Here is a 20,369-nt window from a genome sequence, read left to right on the forward strand (position 1 = left end):
TATAAATCTCCTAAATCATGAGGAATTGCCTCTATTGGATTGGCGGCTCCGTTGGTGGGGAGAGAGTGTGAAATGCTGGCACTGCTCAATGAACTGCACATCCTGATTTGATGAGGGAGGCAGAGGAGACAAACGGAGAAGAATAGAATGATCGCGAGAGGGGCCGCTGCGGCGTTTTGATTAAGTGGACAGGTGTCCCCAGAAATATGATTGTGGTGAGTCGAGAGCAAACTCAACAGATCTTTCCAACATGAGACGTGACACTGTAACTCTGTGAGTCAACTGTCTTAACCCAATTAAATGCACTCCCCCGAACCAGGCGGGTAGAAATTGGAAGGAATGTCATGGCCAATATATGCGGTTGCTGTAAGGAGGAGTGCGGAGGCCGGTGGAGCCTCCTGCTTTTAAAAAAAAAAAAATTCTTAGTAAAGTTCAAAATATGTAACAGACTGATTGCTCTTCTACACGTGACCCAAGTCAAAAGATGGAGGGCTGCCTCCCGGGTGGCGCAGTGGTTAAAGGCGCTGTACTGCAGCGCCAGCTGTGCCATCAGAGTCCCTGGGTTCGCGCCCAGGCTCTGTCGTAACCGGCCGCGACCGGGAGGTCCGTGGGGCGACGCACAATTGGCATAGCGTCGTCCGGGTTAGGGAGGGATTGGTCGGTAGGGATCTCCTTGTCTCATCGCGCACCTGCGACTCCTGTGGCGGGCCGGGCGCAGTGCGCGCTAGCCAAGGTAGCCAGGTGCACGGTGTTTCCTCCGACACATTGGTGCGGCTGGCTTCCGGGTTGGATGCGCGCTGTGTTAAGAAGCATTACGGCTGGTTGGGTTGTGTATCGGAGGGCCTTCGTCTCTCCCGAGCCCGTACAGGAGTTGTAGCAATGAGACAAGATTGGATACCACGAAATTGGGGAGAAAAAGGGGTAAAAAAATGAAAAAAATGTAAAAAAGGATGGAGGGCTCTTTGCAACCCCATGTGAAGAAGGAAGAGGTCAAGAGGGTAGAAAGAGAGATTAGTGGGGGTTGTTTTCATCCCTGTGGGTTGACCCCCCCCACCACCACATCCCCATGGGGCACTTGAGCTCACATGTACGTTGTAAACTTGACGTTTTTTTGGTTTGTTTCCACAATTGTTTTTCACTGCCATATACATGTATGTTTATTTTATGTGTGTGTGTGTGTGTGTGTGTGTGTGTGTGTGTGTGTATGTATTTATAGTGATTATTATTTTATTTTGCTACAGCAAATAGTGTCTTATAAGTCCAGGTGAGCTGGGCAACCTGAAAACCATGACCCTATAATAAAATCTATCAAATCATGTAGGCCCACCCCTCTGGCACTCTCCATCAGGGCAACATTGTTTCCATGACCTCTGACCTGTCAGTTAAAGCCTGTCTGTAGCACGGGGCTAGTGCCATAATATCTGCAAAAGTTGATCTATTCAGAGAGAGGACGTGGAAGAGAGACTGGGATGCTTCTGTCTTTTGAACAGTGTACCCTCCTACTCACTGCCTAGCCATGTTTTACTCTGGCTGTTTTATAAAGTGCCATCCAATGCAGAGGCACAGTTTTGTTATTACAGAATAATCCGGATGTTTTCAGCGCTTCAAGAGTTGCCTAATGTTGAGATTGAGTCCATGTGCCACAGGGTTTGTTGTTCGATCCAGCTATATGCCTCGATCCCAATTTTTCATTTTTCGATGCGTCCAAGTTCCTGATTATTAACCAACAGATGCCGTTGGGTACTACTGCTGCAGTCTGTTTGCATAAGAGCTGGCGTGGGGTGGAAATGTTGCCTTCGTGAGTGGAAATGTTCCCGCAAGTGTTAATGTGTTTGAACTCACGGCACTGTTGCTTGTTAAAGGATACAGCTAAAACTAGGATGGTAGAGTGAACCGTTGGGGAAAAGATGCCCTCCTGGTCAACCGTCTTCTGTTCAGCAAGAGACATTCCACCCTTGCCGAGCGACAGTGATTGCTAACCCAATTAATTTACTAAGCAAGTAAACCAAAAACCTAGCAATGTTTTTGTAATGTCTAGCACACTGAAGCAGTCGGACGCAGGTAGAAGAACGTTTCTGCCCCACCATAATATTGCATATTGTAATATAACCTCTATCGGGTCTTCACCAGTAACGTGTATACAGTTCACTGCTGAGTTCACTGCTGTGTTTTCCATATTACGTTGTACCTCTCCTCCTCCCTTCCCCAGATGTCCGGATGGATACTTCGGCCCGCGGTGCTTGCAGACTGAGCCGTTACGATTGCGCATGCCCAATCCTTACAGAAGTATGTTCACATGACACCCACAGCTGAGAACAGAGCCACGGTTGTCACCGGGTTACCTCTATAGTCCCCTCCCTTCCTTCCTTCCTTCCCTCCTCCTCCTCCTCCTCCTCCCTCTCAGGTCAACCAAAGCCGTGGGTGGTGTGCGGCACAGTGGTGTCACCAGTGGGATCGCTCTGCTTCTTCTGTCCCTGGTGTTGCTGCGGTTCTAACTGTGTTTTTCTGCTTCTCTCTTTCTTTGTCTCTCTCTCTCGCTCTCTCTCGTTCGCCCTTCATCTCCTCCCCGTCTCTTGTGCATATCCTCTCCTCTCGATACCCCCCCCCACCCCCACCCCCACCCATACTCTCTCTCTCTTTCACTCCCTCCTCCCTTCCTCCTCCCTCTCTTTTTGTGGTTTTGTTTCCTTCCATCAGGTGTCCGAATGACTTTACTGGCGACCGCTGTCAAAACTACGTTATGGCCAGTTTCTACCGTATGTCCATTTCCTCTTCTGTCCTGTCTTGTCTTGTCTGTCCTGTCCTGTCTGTCCTGCACGTTGACATGTGGCATGGGGCGCCGTGTTGTGTTGCCCTTCATAGTCGTTATTCTACCATCTGTGTCTGTTGACTCATCCAATTCAACTACCTTGTCCCGTGGCGACGCTCCCCTCAGACCAACACCGTTAAGTTGTTGCTGTTCTAATTTTAGAACAAATTGCTGCATTGGAGAGAATTAGCATAGCGACGCACACACTGGACGTCTGCGTGTGACTTGGTACTGAATGTCCTTGACGTTGATATGTACAGTAATTGGCATGTGCTCCGCTGGAATGAGCCCGAGCGGAGTTGGATTGCAGAGTGTACCCCCAGCTATTTGAAAACCCTGCTACGAGTCGACTGCATGCCAGCGCAGTCTAATGACACAACACACGATGCAACATCAAAACCCTCCCTAACAACGTGACAATGGCGCTTGTATGATATCGAATCAAACAGCCGTTTGTGATAATGTTAGTGCTGCTCCGCGGGACAGAAAGAGCCCGATTTCTATTGCGTTTGTTGTCCAACATGAATGTCAGGGTGACATGGCTGTTAAGCATTAGACTTAGGACACCTGGTCTAGCCTACGGACATTGCTAATTGTAATGCAAATTGCCTGACGACGTTAACTGGTCATTATTCAAATGTCTTTGTATCCTTTGCCAATTTTTTATTGTTAAGGCTATCCGTCCATGTACCATCTCTAAATCCCATGGGAATAGAATAAGCAAAGTAAGCATGTGGGCATTGCATCACTTTATACGGAACGTGCTGGTAGGGATAAAATGCACACGCAGTTTACAATGACGACACCTGCCTTTTACTAGTCACATCATGGATCAGGTCATGTATGGAGAATGCCATTCTCAGTTGTGTGTGTGTGTGTGTGTGTGTGTGTGTGTGTGTGTCCCCACACCCACACACACACACTCCCTTAGCTTTCCCTGCAATACTCGTCACTGTTATTGTATGAACAAGTCCCAAGGTTTAGCAGCAGCAGAATGCCATCCACACAGTAAAACAACAGACCCTGGATGCCTGCTCTCACAGAGGTCCTCCTCAGCTCTGAGTTCCTGCTCTGTAATTACAGTGCGGTATAGAATAGAACTAGTGGCCCGGGGCTTCAGAGTCAAACCCTGTACCGGCACTCCACGTTGGCAACCCCCGCAAGCATGTCCATCAACCTCCCAATTACACCCAGATTAGAGAGAGGCATGTGGAGAACTTGAGCTCGGCAGGTCATGTCTCAAAGCCATTGGCTCTGATGTATGTCCACACACTACGTGTACATACATCATGCCTTTCTGCCCCAACTCAATTTTGCTATGTTCCCCAGTGTTTGCACGTCAACATGACTCCTAATGTGGTTAACTAGTATTTATCCGCGAGTACTTGTTTTAAAGGGCAGTTTATGTATCCAAAAGAGATTTACATGAACAAAACATAAATCTGTGTCTGCCTCCTTGTAGCTCCTCAAATGTCACGTAGGGTTCTTCTAGTTTCGCATGAACAAAGGGGGAAATTTTACGATATGCAATTACAAAAGTACACAGTATATGATTAGTATACGATTAAACATTGGGCCTGTCTCCAATGTCATGTCATGGCAAATGATTTATACTATTGCAATATTGTAGTTGTCTGCTGTGCATATCTGTAAGCATCACAGAGCCCCACAGTGGAGGTGTCATAATTCCCATAAAACCTAGCGGTCAAACAGGGAAATCAGTCGTTTTTCCCCCATTTTTCCCCCATAGGGAATTTTAGAAACGCTTCAAGAAAAGGTCTGTGTTTTATGGAGGCTCACCCTGGCGTGGCGTTTTGATAACCGTGTAAATCTACTCAGACAATGTTGACTTTTATCAATATAGTCGGCTCTATTTACTCCGATTTTGAAAATGCTAGTTAGCATCAATGTAGACATAATGCAAGACTACAAATCCCTGCCAGCTTCTGCACGTCATCTCTAGCTGACACCTTTGCTAAAAGATAGTGTCCCATTTTAAACTTGTACAGGACAGTTCACAGAGTTGTCAATTTAAAGAAATGTAGCCAATTTAGTCATTACTAAATTTAGCTAGCATTAAACAGTTAATCCAGAAATTCTTACCTTTTGTCTCCATTAGGCAGTCTTGTCCAGATCATCATGGCATTTGTAGTTCTTTATGATAGCCACATTAGAAGCTAATTAGCATTTCCTATTTGGGGGGTAAATACAGGTGAATATATTGATAAAAGTCACCTTGTCCTAGAGAGATTTACACGGTTATCAAAATCTCCCGCCAGAGTAAGCCTACACGAAACACAGCCCTCATCAAGTGTTTATAAAATGAATGGTGGTTTTTCCAACAACCAATGAGCAACTCTGCCGTAAATTCAAGTGCATTTAGATGGGTTGGTAGTTTAGCAACAAAATCGACGCGTGCGCAACTATGGGGGAAAACTGGGTGGGTCGAATTAGAATGTTGACAACGTGTAAACTATATTTAGTCTGCACAATGAGCACTTGTTGTCTCTCAAATACATCGTTACAGCTGTTGGTGAGCTAGTGAGTGAATTTTAGCCATATTAGCATAGACATCAAATCCGTCAAAACACCTCAAAACAAGACCTGGTATCAAGAACAAGATGAAACGAGCTGAAACAAGTCGCTTACGATTCCCAACATGGCAGATTCTTGTCAGTGTTGCTAGCAATCTGGCCATCCTGAATCACGACAACTCACCCATTTTGAAGCGTGCGCATTGTTTTCGGGAAGTTGTCAGCTAATCCATCTATTGAACGTTGAGATTGCCCGAAAGGCCAGTCTCTTTGGCAGTGAAAAGGAGTGGAACGTTAGCTAAAGAGACAGTCTACTCATGTACACTGTTCAGTTGCAAAACGTATACCATATGTCATGTCAGTGCCTTCAGACCTTTACCGGAGTCCATGCATTACAGCCTGGTACTGTATTCAACTGTACTGAAGTGCTAGCCCAGAGCAGAAGGCAGTGTGCGGGAGCTCTCTCACTCTACAGCTACATCTATTTTACTGTAATGTTATGTTTAACCTTACCGGAACTGAGATGAACACAGTTGCCTCTCTTTTCAAGAAGTGTATTCATTGACAACTCTAGACAACCCGAGCAAAGCCTTTTTGTCCCCTCGAATAACATGCTGAGATGACCCAAGAAAGGACGTGTGGGTGACGCTTTCAAACCTCTTCCATTTAAGATATCCACAATTTTAAAATACTGTAAAGGCATCAGACCAAATGTTTCATTGACGTCGGGCACCAACCAGGGATGTAAATTAATTCATTAGTACATAAACCATTTATCTTAGTCGGATCTGTCGAAATTTCCCCCAAAAGGTTCCCAGCCATGCGTGATCCCTTTTCAGAGAGGACTTTGCGTGTACACAAGAGTAGCATTGGAAACAAGCTTAAGGCTCCACTTAATAATAAAGTGAATGAGTGCAAAGGCAGGTTGGAAGGGGTGGCGCTCAAACCCTTTCTTCACCTCTCCCAGTGCGAGATCTGACACGTCATTGGATTCAGAAAGCACACTGGAGAGGTCATTTCTGGGCACCAATTTCCTCTGAACGTGCTCCAAGTGTGCACACAGACAATCGAGGTCAGGACTACTCCAGTGACAGCACTGTATCAAAACCGTTGTACATCCGAAATGTACTTTACTAGTCAGCCAGAGAAGAAATGCATCTCGTAACCTAAGAATTTGCTTGTTGGCTACATTTTCCAAACAGTTAACTTGACCTACTAGAACAGGATTCTCCCATTTCGAATGATTGTATCGATAGTCGTGCGATTACCCTAAACAGTGTAGAATAATGGAGGAGACTGTAGAGCCACAGTCATATACAATCAGCCTCTTCAGCATTTCTGGGCTAGCAATGTAATCCTTATCATGCTGTGAAGTTATTTTTGTTTACCGAAACAGAACTATATAGAAGCAGACAGAATCCTCTCCACCCCTCCACACTCACTTCCCAAACCTCATCCATCCCACGTATGAGTTCCCTTCCCTTCTCCTATTAGGGTGTCTCCCCTACCCCAGAGATCTCGTTGACTCCTGTACAGAAAGCTGGACCGCCTCAGCCACTCAGCAGGGCCGGGGCTTACCCAAGAGCACGTTGTCATGACAACAGCAGGGATTTGCCGCGACCTGTGTAGAGCGAGTGAGCTTTCAGATGTACTGTATGGGCTCAGAAGCTTGAATGGTGCAGGCAGCCCTTCTCCACTTCGCCCCATGGCCTTGATTTCCCATGCAATATAACCCCCCCCCCCCCCCCCTCCCCCCTCAATCTGACTGGGTTACTTAATTTTGTGCGGATGAGGTGAAGCATCATCTTCACTTAGTCAATAGTATCAAGGTGCTGGTCCTTAGATGAGGTTGAGTGACGGATTGCTGAGACGGACTCTGTCTTCAAATTGACATGTATCCTTCTGAGTGCAGTCGCAGGTTCCACGTGTCCTACAGTACATGCCCTTATTGTCTAGCGGTCAGCCCCTCCCTCACCACCACGCAGTTCTAATGCAGGACTACGGAGTGAATTGATCTGATGTTGTATTCCAATTGCAAACAGGTAAGGTTGTTCTGTTAACATGTCACGTCCTATCAAATCATCCCTGAATGGAGTTGCCTGTGCTGAACGGAACCGTAACATTGGACTGTGTAACGTCTAACATCCCTTGTAGTCAGGACGATACATTCTAATCCACTAACTGGACGTCTAATCTATACTTTTAAAACTATGTTCTTGTACCAGAGACCCATTTGTAGCGGTAATATAATGTTTCATTAGCTAAGTAGTGCGCTGTGTCTTAATCTACCCTTAACGGTTTGGCCCAGAGATCCCATGCAGCCGTTCTGGCAGCGGATGTCTGGTTTTGCATGCCATAGTCTAGATTGACTAACTGCTTGTTGTTGTCTTGTGTGTGTGTGTGTGTGTGTGTGGCGCTTGTTTGGATGTTTTGGTCGTCTTATCTTGATGGTTGTCCAGCTCCATGCCGCCACTGTAACTGTTGACTCACCATCCATGTCTCCGACTGTCCCGTCAGTCCTGTTGCTCAGTGCACATACTGGATATATCTGTTGTTTATCTATGTTGGAAGGCGTCTCTCCTAAACTGGTCTCTTCTTCTTTCTTTCTTTTTTTTCCCCTTCTTTTTTTGTTGTTGTCGTTGTCGTTTCCCCAACTGTCAACTTTCTGCAATGGCAGAGCATCTTGGGATTGAATTTATGGGTATGGAACAATCCTTCATTTGAATTCCCAGCTTGACTAGAGCTGTGTATTTGATCTCCTTCCGTTCTGTTTGACATTGCTTCCATTCCCTCTGGACTCTATAAAGTAAATGGTCCCATTGATTGGTTAATCAATCTGTCAATCAACCATAACCGTAACTCACTGGGCTGCCCCATGGAGCCGAATCTCCCTCTAACATTACCACGGGGTGTCCTAATCTGCAGCCCTCATCACCACATGCACAGTACATTCGACCATGTAAACAATCTGACAGGAGAGCATGCAGCAGTTCTTCTTGATGAACTGGTTTTAAGGGACTATAGACCTGTAGAGCAGGTAGAAATCAATATGGAAGCCTGCTTGATTCATGGATCCTCCCTTTATGGAGTAGACTAGATTCCCCCTCCATCCATCCTCCACTCAGGGAGAAGTAGTGTCCTACTAGAGTCTTGACTCCCTCTGGAATCTTCTCTCCAGGGTTGATGACTTCAGACTTATCCGCGTAAGCCTCCGTGGCCGTCCGCACGCCCGCTGTTTACGACAGAATAAACAGTGCGAGTGCGTAGTTTCGTGTGATTCTGTTGGCACACACCCTGGCTAGTGTTAACACTAGTGTGAATTGAATTGCATTACTCTGGAAGAGTTGTATAACCCCTCAGCCCTCCTTAGGCACAGAAACACACACACACACACACACACACACACACACACACACACACACACACACACAAACTAATACACCTCCCTCTCTCTCTCTCTCTCTCTCTCTCTTTCCCACTCTCCCTCCATCTCTCTCGCTCTCTTTCATTCTCTCTTACAGACGCACACACACTGTTCAGTACTTCCCGTACTGTACTTTTAATTGATAGTGATGGTACATGTTTTAATGATCCACCCATCATAAAGCAGGAACTGTACCATGTTCCAACTTGTATTAGCCGACACCAGAGTCCCTCGCCACATCCCTGAGACACAGACAGAAGCTCAGGAATGAGTGCTGCAAATAGGACACCCCTGTTCTCCTCTCTCAACCAAAGGCCTTCAGGATTTGCTTTCATGTTCTCCCCTCTACCTCTGCTCTGCCCCCGCCCCCCCCCCCCCCCCCCCGTTAGCATGCTATGCCAGGTTTACAGTTGACTCCCTCCCTCCCTCCCTCCCTCCCTCCCCCAACATCCACGCTGCCCATCTTAACTGTGTCATTCTCCTCCTCCCCTCAACACTTCACCTCTAACCTCTAACCTCCTCTCATTTGAAACCTCACTATAGAGTTTTTGCAAGTCGACCTGCTCTGTCCTACCTGCACCCATCCATTTCTTTACTATGGCGGAGAATTGTCTGCACCAGTAGAATGCTTTGTGTGACTGGACTCTTTCGAGTGAAGTTACTGTGGTATGAGCATGTCATACCTTGTTTAGAGCGTACAGAAATAGTCTGTTCTTTCAGTACCTCCTTTCCCGAGGAATTGCCCGTGATGCTGGAGTTTTATATTTTCTTATGAGACCTCACTGTAAAAAAATATAAAAAATACAATTTTGAAACTACAATCAGGTACATTTGTGTGAGGCTCCGAGAATGTTTCTTCTCACTTTTGAAAATTCTTTATCACTAGATAACAACCAATATGGTTGACCTATTGCTCTTCTCCACTATAAATAAATACTAGCCTTGGTGATTTATTTATAGTGGCAGAAAACAGAGTTGCAGCGACAGGCTGATGTAAAATTGCCCATGCTGCCCGGTGAATGAAGGGAGTGGGTGAGAGAGAGGCAACCTCCGATGGGTGGGAGCTGTACAAATACAATTCATTTTTATGACATTATTCATCATAGGCCCACTACTACCATCAGTATTTCCCCCTGGCCTGCTCCTTCTTCCCCTCCACTCTCCCCTGGTTAAGCCACATTCTCCTCTCCTCACAGGAGCACTTCTACGGGAAAGGAAAGCGGTTGAAAATGTGTTTTTAGTTTATTTTTAGTTGATCATAAAAAAACGACACGTCAAACGACATGTAATAATAGTTTCAAAAATAGTATATATTTTTTTTATAGTTCATTTATGTTATATTTATAGCATTGAATGTAGAGCATGTTCAAAGCCTGCAGGGTCCCCTTACCTGCGATTCTGCTTGTTTGAGTGCCTCTGTGTAAAATGGTCTTGCAGAGCGGGCAGTGAGAGTTTGAGCGGCCTCTGTCTAGCTGTGTTGATCTGATGGGCTTCCAGTCAGACGGGATGTCTTGGATGAATGAGGCACTCTTACAATCAGAGTGGCAGATTTGGGACAGCTTTTCTGTTTTCAACCTGTTTTGAGCAGACCTCCATTAGAGCGATGCCTCTAGAACGGTGACATGAGTGACAGTAAACCCAGCCCAACAATTCTCACTGCATTTGCGCAGCACGGATATGCTACAGCAATTAAAATACATTTCATGTAAATTGAATGTCGATCATCCACATCTCTAGAGAACGGCGTACAAATTCCCCAGTTAATGTCAGCCGTCTAAATGTCAAACACTTCGACTACATTTCTACCAAACACCCCAGGCTTCTTGTTTGGTAAAGGATGTTGAAACCACAATTAATTCCTGTAATAACAATTCATATTTACTAGCCTTTAACTGGCTTTTGTGCATTAGCCATTTACAATAAGGGGCTGGAGTTGGACTGTCAGCGAGCTCATGTTTCCGAACGTTCACAACAGTCGGTACAGTAAGTCTGCTGCTTTGATACATGTGCAGAGGGAGATCAGCATCTGCGGTATCGGTTAGTGTGGGAGTGTAGAACCTGTGGAGACAGGAGCAGGGGGTGTGGGATCAGGATCTGGTGTGATGGGATACAAATGGGGTTAACACCTTCCACTTCAAGGGGCTGATGTTGTTTTGTTCTCCCCCCCCCCCTCGTACTTTGCGTGCCTGCGTGCCTGTGCCTGTGTCCACAGAGGCGGAGGAGCTCTATCAGAAAAGAGTCCTGACAATCACGGGTATCTGCGTGGCTCTGTTGGTGGTGGGAATCGTGTGTGTAGTGGCCTACTGCAAAACCAAGTAAGTCAACCCAGAGCAGTATACAAGGTAGCCCTGGTGCGGAGATAAGTCTATGCCAGAGTCTATGTGAATGACTGGGGGTATTCTCTTCCACAGGAAACAGAGGAAGAAGATGCACAATCACCTGCGGCAGAACATGTGTGCAGATCACCCCAACCGGAACCTAGCGAATGGACCCAATCACCCAGGACCTGGCCCTGAGGAGATACCCATGGTAGATGTGAGTCACACATTCATTGATTATTTTACTGACTGACCGGTTACTGGTTTTGATGGATGGGTAAGTTGATTTTTGATTTAAATGTTTGTTTGTGGAGTTTTTGTACCATGGGATCCGAAATGGTACTTTCCTATAGTGGACCATGTGTACTCTCTTGAAGGGTAGGGATATCACAAGTTAACTGCCTTCAGTAACTAAGCCTCCCCTTCCAGAACATACCCACGTGGTCAATCAACAGAGCTTCGCATCTGTCAAGACAGTCTTCGTGTGCGTAAAGTTACACAATTTCATGCCATCTCTCCAAACCCTTTCCCCTCTGTGTGTTTTTAGTACATCTCAAAGAATGTTCCTGCAACGGAGCGTGTCATACGGCACGGAACAGTGGCTTCTTTCCCCGGCAGCCACGCGTCTTCCAGATCTCACAACTCCTATACCCATGCACGCTCCTCCACTCACAGGTAACCCGTCACTCAACATCCACAAGCTAAATGTTTTGACATGCACATTCGCGCACACAGGAAAATGACTCACACAGGCGCACACTGGACTATACTCCGGTTCAGCCCTATGTTTTGGTCCTCTAACGTTTCAGACACGAGGAGCGGACGTGGAGCCTGGAGCGGACTGACAGTGTCCTCTCGGACTCGCCGGGCATGATGTCGTCCTCCGTGGGGACCAGTAAATGCAACAGTCCTGCGTGCATGGAGGCCCGGGCCAGGCGTGCCGCACACTGTGGCTTTACTGTGCCCCACCGGCCGGGATTGCAGTACGGAGACTCGTTCGACTCGCTGGGGGACTCTCCACACAGCGACAGGTGGGAAGGGAACACGGCCCATCTCTGTGGTTATGGCACCGGGGCATTTTCTAGTACCCACCATAGGAGGCCTCGTTTTACAGCTGGCTCTCTATCAGCCCCTAGAGGCCAGCGAGGGCACTTTGAAAGTGTCAATGGCAAATACTATATCATAGGCAGGCAGACATGATGAGATAGGCCTTCTGTAGGACAGACGGGTCACAACATTGCTACTGTTCTTGTGTCTTGTTCTGATAAAGGATATTGTAGGTATACAAAAATTAAGTTATATCCAGTTGTATTTTCCTGTATTAAGGTGTGAAGTGTTTTGCGTGTCAAAGCCGGTCGAAATGAGAGATATCCCACAGGCAGCTTTCTTGTGAAGAATCTGCTGTGTCAAGCCCACTGTTCTGTACTGTACTCCCCTAACTCTGTATGGCAGCAAAACAGGAGGCTGAATACCGTAAGGACTTCATTAAGACACGGAGGGCAGAACAACAGATCTGATCTCTGGGGTGGAGCTCTAGCTTAGCAGGTCTCTGGTGTGGCTGTGGTTGTCAACTCTACCGTGACCTCCGCCCTGGGTTGCCGTATGCCTAAAGATCGAGCGCCGGTGTTATTGTAGGGACACATCTTCATCGTTTCCAGAGGCTTAGAGAAGTTTACAGAACTTTGGTTTCTATTTACTCATTTCAGCTGGAAACGAATGACCACTCATTTTGTTTCAATTACGATGTTAAGATGTTAGTTTTCGAGTGTTTTTAAGTTGGTGAGAGTGCGCTCATCCAATAGCTACAGTAGGCTAACATTAACGTTTGACTTGAACAATGCTAATCTTTCCAACAGGATTACAGTGGAACAGTGATTCACTTTATTTTAGATTTGCCATTGGGTCTTTCAGATGCTTTTTCCTAAAGTGTGTACTGTGTTTTTCCCCCAGTGCCATAGAACATATGAAGGAAGAGGGACTGTACTGGGGGAGAGGGACACTAGTTCAACACATTGTACAATCTAAATATTAAAGCACCTCAAAACCCAGCGCAACACACACACACACACTGATGTTTTTCCTAGGTATAACCCTCCCTCAGGCTAAAGGCAGGGTTGAACTACATGTAGGCTAGTCTGTCTTGCAATTTGTAGTATATAACATTTTAGATTGACGTCCGATCATTTTTCACAAAGTAGTTTGGATGTAGTGAACTACTTTTTCAAAGTAACTCGAAGTATTGTTATCTATGCGTAGTCCCTTTACAAATGACGTAGACTAATCTGTACCCCCCTCCACACAGACACACATTGACCCCCTGTATAAAGCCTCATTATTTCTTGCGTTACTTTTTGATTGAACCGATTTTTTTAATTATTTTTTTAAAACTTTAGTATATTTACTAAATATTTTCTTAACTCTATTTCTTGAACGGCATTGTTGGTTAAGGGCTTGTAAGTAAGTAAGTAAGCATTCCACCGTAAGGTCTACTACACCTGTTGTATTCCGCTTATTCGGCAACATTTGATTTGATTTAGTTAAGTTAACGATATGTTTCTTAAGGGTAGCTGTAGTGTGTCATAACTTCTTCTAGTGTGAAGTAATTGGTAGCTCGGTTAACTAGATTTTCAGAGTACCTTCCCCAACACTGGTTAAATGGCACATTAACCGATAAGATGAACACATTTATTAACATAACAAAGATATAGCAAACTGACTGAATGAACAGACAAACAAGGATGTCACAAACACCATCCACACACAACTGACAAACCTCTGCTCAATAACTCAACGTCTCTCACTGCTGTTTGTGGATGGTGGGTCCCTGTCCCACGTCACTCTGTTAGACATGACATCTAACTCAGCTGCTGCTGTTTGGCCTGGTCCTCTCTCTCCTCTCCCCACCCTTCTCCTCCCCACTCCCATCTTCACCCTCACCACAGGTATGTGTCGGCCTTGACGACGCCGGCCCGCCTCTCTCCAGTGGACTTCCATTACTCACTGCCCCCGCAGGTGCCTATCTTCCAGATCACCTCCCCCAACACCAGCCAGGCCATGTCCCTGCCGCCAGCCGCCCACACCCGCTACCCTCTGGAAGATGACCAGCCTCTGCTGCGGCGCTACCAGGTGCCCCTGCACGACGTCCAGCGCCAGGAGCCCTACCGGCAGCAGCGCCGCACCTACCTGAACGACAGCACGGGCAGCCTGCCCTCCAGCCCCTACCGGCTGGCTGAGGAAGAAGACTACGAGACCACGCAGGAGTACCTGTCCTCCCGAGAGCAACCAAAGAGAAGTGGGCCTGGTGGTGGAGGGGGTCGGCGCTTGCGGAGGTCCAGGCTGAACGGCCACGTAGCGCCGCGAGGATACGAGGCATCACGGGACTATGGCTCTCGCAGCTGTCTGACGGACAGCGATTCGGAGGAGGAAGAGGGCGAGAGCACGCCCTTCCTCAGTATGCAGAATATGAACGCGGAGCCCTCCACCATCTACAGGCCAGCCGACAGTCGGACTTCTCAGTCGCACTCTACGGGGCGGCACGGTGCACGCGGGAACGTACAGACCAGACAGACGCACTCGCGGTCCAAACCGGACAATGCACCCCACTAAAGAACGAAGTCGACCTACCAACAAAAAATCTATATACTATAAACCTGCACCTATAAGAAATATTTTTATTTTATATAACTGACAGATATTCTAAACAAATGAAATATTTATTTTCATTTTAGCAAAAGTTGTCTACTAGTTAACAGCAAAGACTTTTTTTATAGGGAAAACTCTATTTATATGTACATTTTGATTTACAGCATAAAAACACGTGCCAATTTTTTCACTACTTAAAAAATAGAGTAATATTGTGGTGCCTTTTGCTGTGTGCCGATGCCAGAGGGCCAGTGGAGATTTTTGCTGTGTGCCGATGCCAGAGGGCCAGTGGAGATTTTTGCTGTGTGCCGATGCCAGAGGGCCAGTGGAGATTTTTGCTGTGTGCCGATGCCAGAGGGCCAGTGGAGATTTTTGCTGTGTGCCGATGCCAGAGGGCCAGTGGAGGTTTATGCTGGATGCCAGAGGGCCAGTGGAGAATTGTTGCTGTGTGCCGATGCCAGAGGGCCAGTGGAGAATTGTTGCTGTATGCCGATGCCAGAGGGCCAGTGGAGGTTTTTGTAGCCTTTTCTTATATGGACATCATTTTTTTTATACACATTTCCTCTTTTGGCTTTTTTTTTTTTTTTTCTGGGAGTTTTTTCTAGCCCCATTTGAACATTACTCCTCCCCTTCCACATCATGCAATATAAACCACTTAATCATAAGGTGTATGTTTACATTAATATCATTTGCCTATAGGGTTTATCATTTTTGGCATCCAATAGAAAATCTGATAAATGCAACACAGGTCCTTTTTGCTCTCTGAGTGAAGGAGTGTGTGTGTGGGCATGTGTGTGTGTGTTGTACCAACTCATTGCTCTATTGGGCACCAAAGCAAGCGGAATCAGTAGAGGAAAGCTGCTGATGCACAGTGAGGCCCAACCTGGGTTCCAGGGTTGTGCTGCTGTTGGGTAGAGAGTTCTGTTGGGTAGAGAGTTCTGCATGTTGTTGCTTGATGTGTGTTTACAGCTGCCTCACCTAACCTCAACCACCCCACCCCGGCCATCCTTGTCCCAACAGGGTAAGGTTTTACTTCATGACCCCTCCTTGTCCCAACAGGGTAAGGCTTGTCTAATGACCCCCACTTTGTCCCAACAGGGTAAGACTTGTCTAATGGCCCCCTCCTTGACCCAAAAAGGTAAGGCTTATCTAATGGCCCCCTCCTTGTCCCAACAGGGTAAGCCCCCAACGTCCTGGCTTATCTGTGATTCTGAAGAAGAAATGGCACTTGTCAGTGTACAGTAGCAGTTAGTCTGCCATCAGTGATAGTGGCTCAATACAAAGAGACTTTCTCCCATGACCCCCATGCCGCCTCTTCCTCACCTGTCCATTTTGTCCCCGTGGCCAGAGTAAAGGGCCGCACAGCGTCTCAGGACTTCAACCCCCCCCCCCCTCTCCCCCCTCCACCATCAGACCTACCTAGGACTTAAGGTCCCCACAAGGACATTAAGGTCACACCCAACTTGCTATTCCTCCCATCTAGAGAAAAATAAAGCAGAGTGTTGAACAGAACAGAACACACTACACCAATACAAGATAAATAGCTGTGAAACTTTGGAGGGTCATAAAATGCCAAAATATGCAAACTTTCCATTTTGCTCTGTTTGACATCATTTTCTAAGAGGTGACTGTAGTGTGTTGTGTGAAACCTATGTAATGCCTGTAGTGTAGAAGAAGAAGAAGCACCATGATAGGAATACATATTTACATCATTATTAAAATGTCATGCAGTTATGTAGCCATTGCTCAAATTGTCATTTTTCCTCATTCACAGATTCATGTTCATAGATTTTTTTGGGGGGGGAGGGGGGGGGGGGGTGTTCATGAATTCTTATCTCACTATGTCGAGACCAAGCAGACAACACGCAAGTCTACAGGAATGACTAACCACTTTAAAGGGTCTCATACACTAACGTCGAGCGCTGCTCAGTCTTGTGGATAAGGATAGTGATTTGTTGCCTGTTATGAAGTATGTCACGAAAAGTTAACAAAACTGTTTGTTCAAACTTCTCTGTCCTCCACTCCCCCCAAAAAATATTGCAGGAGCTTGTTTTGGCAATCCATTTGAATTGTAGTGACAGAAAACAGTTGATAATCTTGCAGAACTGGTCATATACATTTTGAAACGCAACCAAAAAAAACTCAAATGACTGTACCGGGACAAATCATCCGGTTAATCTAGATGACAACCAAACTGACAAGTAGGATTGGAAACAGAACGTGTAACTGTTGTAGGATGGAAGGCAGAGTGACACAGACACATAGACACTGGTTTTCTGTCTCATCTCCCCTATGGATTTTCTCTCCTTCCGGGTCCTTCACAGTCTGGGTCTAATTTTGTATGTTTGAAAAAAAAAATGCAAAAGTAGACCGTGCTTCTTTAGTTAGTTTTAAATGTGATACCCCCACCCCCATCTTGACCCTCTCCTCACCTGATAGAAGTGCTGCCAGATTCATCCTGTTTTTCCTTTTTTCTTCCCTCCCCTCTTGAAATGTTTGAACACCTCTCCTCTGCATGTGCTTGTGGTCAAGGTTAGATGCGTGCATGGTGAAGAAGCAGCAGACTTTTTTTTTTTTGGTCAGTGAAAGTGTATTTCATTTCACATTCAGCAATAAAAAAAAGCCCCCCCACCCCATGTCCATTCTTGGAATATGCTAGAAACAAAATGTGAGATTGTCATAGATTGTTAAATAAAATGAAAAAATGATCCACCTGTTCATATGATAAAATAAATCTTTATTCATATCATTTTAACATAAGCGGTCATCCTCTGTGCAGGGCTTTGGTGTGTTTTGAGATCTCCTTAGCCGTTGGGTTGAGGTATGACTGGTTTTGGGGAACTTCCTGCTTGTGACATACTGTTTGTTTCCAGTATCTGAAGTGTGTGTGCTGTGATACGTCTCTTGGACAGTAACCCTGTCCAAGCGTGCCATTTCTCCAATATCTTGAGATATGGGACCACAGAAACCAGGGGAAACATTGTTCGTTCTCTGTTACGCACAAGGTAAGAGTTAGGAAAAATGCTCCCTTTGTACACACAAACTAATGAATAGTGTACTAGACTGTGTGTCTGCTAAGGACACCGTGTATAGTTTAGGTCGACTGCTGGTACTGTACAAGAAACAGGCATACACGAGTTTGAGTGTCAAAATGTGTCTAATGTACACACTGGAAACATGACACTTTTGACACTGTAGTACCCCAGCTGCTCACAATGTGGTTCAATGTCAAAACAATTCTTTCTGACTTCTCGCAAGACATTTCCAAGACCTTCATCTGGCTTTCATCATCGCGAACACATTTATTTCCCTTCGATGACCCTGATCAACTAGCAGTTATGTGGCGCTAGTTCTCACCGGTAAATCCTGACATGCTAAAATTTGGAACACGTGTGTCATGTTATTTCACTTCTGTCAAACCAATTTTAAAACAAGTCAGTGAGTGATTTGGGGATTTCACCTCGATACTGTGAGAGGACTTCTTGGAATATACCGCAGTAGTATTTGATCCTATTCCAAGTACTGCTATTATTGCCGACTGTTTCCCACTCATTTAAAAGATCAACACGCATTGCAACATGTTGAACTCGCTCACACACAAATCTTGCATTCATGGCACCTTTTTCAAAGCGACGCTTGCAAGTCAGTGTCCCAGACTGCCAGCCTTTGCAGGGAGAGCGCATGCTTGAGAAACAGCATTTTGTTTTCTCACAAACGCTTAAACATATCTGTCATGTCCACTTTACAACAGCCTTATGAAGGCTAATGGCGGGTTCAATCAAAGAGTAACCAATTTTCACCACTTTTCTTTATATTTTGCGAGAAATGTACCTGCTGACTTTTCGCATCCTTGGAAATCAATCTGAATTGTGGCTATCAAATGCTAGAGAAGTGATTGCTTCCTAGGGAATATTGTGCGATATTTCTCCATGCTTCATTCAACTGTTCAGATCAATTTGGCATCTCTGTGCTTCTCTGTTCCAGTACATCTGCTTCGCACGTCTTTGCAAGGTCAAAAGCCCTGTGAAAACAGCATTACTGTAAATATTCAAGGCCAGCGGTAGACTCTTTGTCCATGCGCATCAATTGTCACGTCGGGGAGAACTCAGCCTCTTTTTATCTGAAGAATATGGGACTGAACGAACGTCTGTCTCGTCAGTCACGGATTAGAACACCATCTATCTTGTATTTCCAGTATGCCTTGCCTTACAGACATGACTCACTCGCAGCGTTTATGGGGAAAAGAAGCCCTCTCTTGGTAGGGATTATTATTTGTTAGTCCATTGGCAGGTGAAGGGTGGATCTCTGGGAAAATAAATCGCACCGCTGCATTACCTCATCCTGTTCCCATCAACTTGGGTCAAGAAGCCTCTTTCACTAATTTGATAGAAGACATGATTATCCATGTTCATTATTATTTATTTTTGTTATCCGATAAAATGGACCAGACAGTGCATGTCCATTGACGCACATGTTTGCTTATAAAACACACACACAGTAATAAACCTTGACTGCTTCCTATCATTATTTGATGCTTGTAAACCTCTGATGGTATTTCCTTGGCTAATAGTTTGGTGTGGAACCCTTCCAAGTGCATGCTTTGTCAAAGCAGGCCTTGTGAGGGAGGGCCTTCCTTCTCCAGCACTGTTAGAGCCGGGTGTGGCCGTGGAACCTAACCCTCCACTGATTGCTCTGTAATTGCAGGTCAGCTCCGCATGGATTCACCTTGTAACAACTGAATGAGTATAACATGTAAGGATAACATAGTCATTCAGTCGGTCTCCCCTCTGTCTCGCAATGGAGTTGCGCATAGTCTGACCTGTTACAGGTCCCAGTCTAGAGTCTGGTTTTACATTTCCTCTCGAAATGTGTATTCAGGTCTTGTATTCCAGCAAAAACAAAACCAAGGTCAAGAATAAATCCTATTTTCCTTCCTAGTGTGGATCAGGCAAGATATCTCATACACTAAAAATACTTATCGTCTGCAATGAAGGCCACTGTTCCTTGCATTGAAGACTAGATGGTAATAGGTGTTTTCAAATATTGCTAAATGTTTTTGTTTTAATTGGGATTGCATTTGAATGCAATCATTAACCGGTGAACTTTTTGGTGTTTTCATTAGGATCCCCCAATAGCTGTTGTCAAAGCAGCAGCTACTCTTCCTGGGGAGGGGGGGGGTCCACACAAAATGTGAAACATGACCATACGGAACATTAGATGACAACGGCTCAAGGACAGAACGACATCAAAAAAATGTTTTAAAGGCCCACGTAGCCTACAGTACATATCAATGCATAGACACAAACGACGTGGGTCGAATAGGGGAGAGGCGTTGTGTCGTGAGGTGTTGCTTTATCCGTTTCCTTTTTTAAAGCAGGTTTGCTGTTCACTTGAGCAATACGAGATGGAAGTTTCGTGCGATCGTGGGGGTAAATCAAGCACAACGGCCAGAACACTTCAGAGATCAGAAGAGTCTTTCATGTCCGGTACCGTAAGCGATCAACCAAAGCAAAAATAAAAAGACCTATGACATGCTAAACCTGGGAAAGTGTATATAAACCAGTATTGCAGTGTTTTACCAAGATATAACACCGATCACAGTACATGCAGTGTGCTGGTTACTACAAAAGCCAACAAGGTCA

At 45.7% G+C, this 20,369-nt stretch overlaps 1 protein-coding gene across 4 annotated transcripts in view; it reads left to right on the plus strand.

Moving 5' to 3' along the window:
* LOC110534120 (pro-neuregulin-2, membrane-bound isoform) overlaps nt 1-17,476 on the plus strand; it is a 114,808-nt gene extending 97,332 nt beyond the window's left edge. For 2 of the 4 annotated variants that reach the window (XM_021618798.3, XM_021618800.3), the window contains exons 5-11: nt 2,698-2,756; nt 8,021-8,044; nt 10,980-11,082; nt 11,179-11,302; nt 11,633-11,760; nt 11,895-12,116; nt 14,028-17,476. In XM_021618798.3, coding sequence (XP_021474473.2) covers nt 2,698-2,756; nt 8,021-8,044; nt 10,980-11,082; nt 11,179-11,302; nt 11,633-11,760; nt 11,895-12,116; nt 14,028-14,691 — 1,324 coding nt within the window. In that variant the 3' untranslated portion in view covers nt 14,692-17,476. Of the gene's footprint in view, nt 1-2,209; nt 2,287-2,697; nt 2,757-8,020; nt 8,045-10,979; nt 11,083-11,178; nt 11,303-11,632; nt 11,761-11,894; nt 12,117-14,027 lie in introns of all 4 variants that reach the window. The other 2 variants (XM_021618799.3, XM_090186897.1) reach the window with 1 other exon arrangement.
* Nucleotides 17,477-20,369: the final 2,893 nt, after the last annotated feature.

Source organism: Oncorhynchus mykiss, chromosome 10 (assembly GCF_057628025.1).
Source record: "Oncorhynchus mykiss isolate SJ-2025 chromosome 10, ASM5762802v1, whole genome shotgun sequence".
Classification (NCBI taxonomy): domain Eukaryota; kingdom Metazoa; phylum Chordata; class Actinopteri; order Salmoniformes; family Salmonidae; genus Oncorhynchus; species Oncorhynchus mykiss.